The 4,999-nt window shown below is 32.2% G+C and overlaps 1 protein-coding gene across 1 annotated transcript; it reads right to left on the bottom strand.

The window, feature by feature from the left end:
• Positions 1–400: 400 nt before the first annotated feature.
• On the bottom strand, positions 401–2,306 carry LOC144996944 (cytochrome P450 78A5-like). The gene is made up of 2 exons (XM_078956746.1): positions 1,288–2,306; positions 401–1,211 (listed from the first exon to the last, which is right to left on the bottom strand). Exons 1-2 carry the CDS (start codon positions 2,248–2,250, stop codon positions 603–605), a joined length of 1,572 nt encoding a protein of 523 aa, XP_078812872.1. The 5' UTR covers positions 2,251–2,306; the 3' UTR covers positions 401–602.
• Between the last annotated feature and the right edge of the window lie 2,693 nt (positions 2,307–4,999).

The raw sequence follows: 4,999 nt of genomic DNA, 5'->3' as shown, positions 1-4,999 counted from the left end.
GTGACTATATAATATAATGGTGGTCACAAAAATAATGTACCAAATTTACTGCCCACATTTGTACGACCAAATTCTCTACCACTACTTGTTGTCACGCTTAAATTATCATTTTAACAAATACATGCTCAATTAAAAATAGTGAATATTCGACAAAATTGGATAATTTACCATTTATGGCTAAAAAAAACATTTCACAACCAAAAACAATACAATTGAACTAAATAGAGAGCTCCCATAACAAGACCATCAACATTAGATAACTTGAAAGGGGCAAGACACGACACATTATATATATATATATATATATATATATATATATATATATATATATATATATATATATATATATATATATATATATATATATATATATATATATATATATAAGGGCACACATACATACATATATCTAACATGTCGCAAACAAAAACTTGTGTACAAAATGCATACTTCAAATCCAATACCCCTAGTCCACTACGGCCCACCCCTCCCTTCGCCCAACTTCTTGAAATTCCAAAATTACCCCCTTAACTACTAAAAATGAAAATGGATAGTGATGGTAAACTTAACTATGATTAACTAATCAATCTCTTGCCACGTCATCAAACCCTAGCCACAACCTCACAAACCAATGGTTTCTTCATTTCCAATGACATCTTCAAACACTCTGACAAATCAACCGCATCAGTGACCGACCCGGACCCGACCCATTTGAAGTTGTGAAGTAATTGAGCTAACCAGAGCTGGACCGTAGCCAAACCCATTGCCTTTCCGGGGCAAACCCTACGACCCGCACCAAACGGAGCCAAACGGAGATCCGAGCCCATTATCGAAATGTCCTCGTTTATAAACCTATCCGGGTTAAACTTTTCGGGTTCAACCCAGATACAGTCGTCATGGGTTATGGCATACATGTTGACCATGGCCGTCGTTCCGGCAGGAATCATGTGTGGACCCACTTGGGTATCGTGGACTGCAAGTCGAGCCCATGATAGAAGTGGGCCCGGTGGATGCATCCTTAGGGTTTCTTTCACAATTGCATGGAGATATGGCAGGTGTGGTAGGTCCGTTACGGATACTGGACGACCCGACCCGACAACAGTTTCGATTTCTGCTTGTGCTTTTGATTGTATGTCTGGGTGTAACACCATTCTAGCAAGAATCCATTCCAGCAGTATCGCCACCGTGTCAGTTCCTCTGAAGATCATTTCCTGTAAGATAAAATTTTGGGTTATGAAATGATGATTTCTGGTGTTAGATTTAAACCCATAGCGAAATTATGCTTACCCAGAGAACAGCGATCATGTCGGCATCAGTAAATTTGTTTTCCGATTCTAAATCAAGCAAAACATCAACGAAATCGCCGTCTTCAGCCGTCGTAGTTCCGCCGTTCTCGGACCTCCTTACACGGTGTTCGTTGATGATTTCTTTTACGAAAACATTGACCCTAGTGACTAAATCTCTGCATCTCTTCCTAACCCCCTGAAAATCAAACCAACTTATGATAGGAAAATGGTCGCTCCAGTTGAAGATTCCGAGAAGCTCATATCCTTCACTCACAAGCTTCTCAAGCTCATACCCATCTCCACCGCTGATTCCATCGAAATCTTCGTATGATTTTCCGAACACAGACATCATCACATTGTTTAACGAAGCAAAATGAAGCAGCTTCTTAACTTCCACGAATCCATTACGATCCATGGACGAGGAAACTTGATCCACCATTTTTAACCCGATTTTCTCCCTAAACCCGCCAAAACTCGATAACCTTTTAGGGCTAAACAAATGAGTAGCCGAGATTCTTCTAAGGTTACGCCAATACTCACCATAAGGAGCAAACCCCATCGCACGATGAAACAAAAGCTCATACGCCGACTCCTTCACCGGCCGATCAGCAAAAGCAGAGCTATTCAGTATCTCCTTGGCCGTTTCTGGATGACTCGAGATAACAAAACGAGTAAACCCAACAGAAAACGCCATTAAAGACGTAGCGTTGAAGGTGGTAGAGAGTTTCGCAAGGATTCGATGAGTTAAAGGCGAGGTGAAAGCAAACACAAGCCCTAAAATGGGGAACCCCGAAGGACCAGGAATGGCGGTTTTCGTCCTGGATTTCGACAGAGCCCATGCGAGACCGCCGGGAGCAAGGAAGAAAGCAAAAACGGAGACGAAAACGACAACGCAGAAGAATAGCTGGAAGCTAAGCACAGAATGAGAGTCATTGGGAATGCAGAGAGCAGCAGAGTAAGACATTGTAGAGATAGTAAGTAGAGAGAGATAGTGATGGTGTAATGAAGAAGAAAGGGGTGTCAAGGCTTTATATAGGGCAAGAAAGACGTCTGTAGACTGTGGTGTGAGCGCGTTATGAAACGGTTAAACAGAGTTAATCGAGGCGACGGTTTTTTTTTTTTTTTTTTTTTTTTTTTTTAAATATATATAGTTTTTGGTATAACTACTCAAAGATCGAATGATTAAAATATGCCATAACTTAAAATTATAATAAATCAGAGGTTAAGGAGTTGAGGAAGTGTTCGGCGATTTGTTTAAGGATAGATTTCAAATTCAATCTTATTTTGTACCGATTATTGATTCATAGTTTCAAATTTAGTATCGATATCGGTACGGTAGGGGTGCTCAAAAATATATGTATCCAAATTTTCGATCCGAAATTCTGAATCCGATTTATCTGATAATTTGGGAATTGGATTTTTCAAAATCGGATTTGGATAATGATTTTTAGATTTTTCGAATAATTCGGATTTCAAATATCCGAGAAAAAAACACCACTTTTTCTTCGCAATACACATTCATGATCACGACTTCACTAACCCTACCAGTGTTGTAAAAATTGGCCTACTCGGCCGAGTACTGGGAATCGACCCTCTATCAATGCGAGTTTTGTGAACTCGGCAAAAAAAATCGGATTAAGTCAAACTCGGTTAAAAATCGGTCAACCTCTGTCAAAAATCGGTCAATATCTTTCTAATTCGGGCCTACTCGTTCTTACTCGGGCCTACACAGACAAACTCGGCTAACTCAGTCAACTCGGTAAAACTTTAACAAAATGTCAAAAATTGTCATAAAAAGAGAAAAAAATCAAGAATTTCAAGATTAATATGTATAATAAACTTAATGATTTATTATTTAATAAAAATATGTGATTATTATTATTATTATTATTATTATTATTATTATTATTATTATAACTATTTTATATATATATATATATATATATATATATATATATATATATATATATATATATATATATATATATATATCTTAAATTTTCAGTAATTATTCACGAATTGAGACAATTGTATGTATTTCACGTTTTATCTATTCACATGTATCTAATTTTGTTATAGATTTCATTCAAATTATGATTTTGACATATAATTTTTTTTTAAATATTTCTACATGAATTACCAAATCCAAGTACTCGTTAATCGGTAGTCGATCGAGCAGGTACCGAGTAGCGAGTTCTGCAACCGTAAACCCTACTCAGTTCCAAGTTTAAATCTTTGATACTTCCAAGTTCACTGTGAACAAATATACTAGAATGTTATATTTTGTCATTGTTAACATTTGAACTAGTAATATGTAATGTTCATTTTTTTAATTTGTTGACATTTGAAATATATATATATATATATATATATATATATATATATATATATATATATATATATATATATATATATATATATATATATGGATGATTGTATATTCGTATATCCAAATTCATATTCGATTTCGTATACGAAATTTCGGATATCCAAAATTTTTAAATCCTAAAATTCGGATATGGAATCGAATACCAAAAATTAACTATCTGGAATTTCAGATATCTAAAAATATATCTGATTATCAACACGCCTACGGTACAGATCCGGATTTGGTTCTAACCGATATTAGTACGAGATCGATATTTAGTTCTAATTTATCATCATTTATCTAAGATGTTCAACAAAAATTTCATTTGTAGTTTTTTAAACATAAAAAAATATTTTAAATTAAAAGTAGATATATAACTATGTCTATTCTTGATATATATATATATATATATATATATATATATATATATATATATATATATATATATATATATATCCTCCTTAAGAAATGAAAGTTTTTTTTGACACGTATCAATCTCTTATGAGTTTTGACACTTGTCATTTTGTGGTATTTTTGAAATAAATATTATCCACTTGTCAATTTTTGGTTTGTTTCAATTTTTAAAACTAAAATCATATACCTATATATGTAAAGTATTAAAAAATCATATATATATATATATATATATATATATATATATATATATATATATATATATATATATATGATATTAAATTGTAATAAATATGTTTCTTTCTTTCTTATTTTAAAGTTTTACATTAAAAAATATTTTTTATTTACATTTTAATGTTTGATATTTTTTTAAATCAACCCGTGTAATACACGGGGCTCACACCTAGTATATATATATATATATATATATATATATATATATATATATATATATATATATATATATATATATATATATATATATAAAACAACTATTATGTTATACTTAAAAAATTAAAATGAACTGAAATTATTATATAACTGTTATAAAGCTTATATCTCGTAAATGAATTGTCGAAAATAATAAAATTAATAAATATTTTTATAATGTCAAAGAAAACGTTTATTTAAGTAATAAAACTCAATTAAAAAGAAAAGTTTTGAAAAGAGGTTAAAAGTGATCACCTGATAAAAGATGGGTTGACTAGGGAGTTGACCAATATAAATTAGGGTGTGTTTGATATAACTTTTACTTAGGTCCAAATTGTTAGAAATTTTGGTATAGAAATGCTTGGAAATTCTAAGAATTGTGATTATCACTTTAAAATCGATGTATTTAGGTGGTACTCACAAATTCTCAACTGGATAAGACTCAGAGAGACAAGAATAGAGAATGTTTGATGATATTTTCGTATGTACTATAAATGAGACC

The sequence above is a fragment of the Lactuca saligna genome, chromosome 5 (genome assembly GCF_052625555.1).
Source record: "Lactuca saligna cultivar CGN05327 chromosome 5, ASM5262555v1, whole genome shotgun sequence".
NCBI classification, from domain to species: domain Eukaryota; kingdom Viridiplantae; phylum Streptophyta; class Magnoliopsida; order Asterales; family Asteraceae; genus Lactuca; species Lactuca saligna.
The sequence above is the reverse complement of the archived record's forward strand: the minus strand, read 5'-3'. Positions and strand labels throughout refer to the sequence as shown.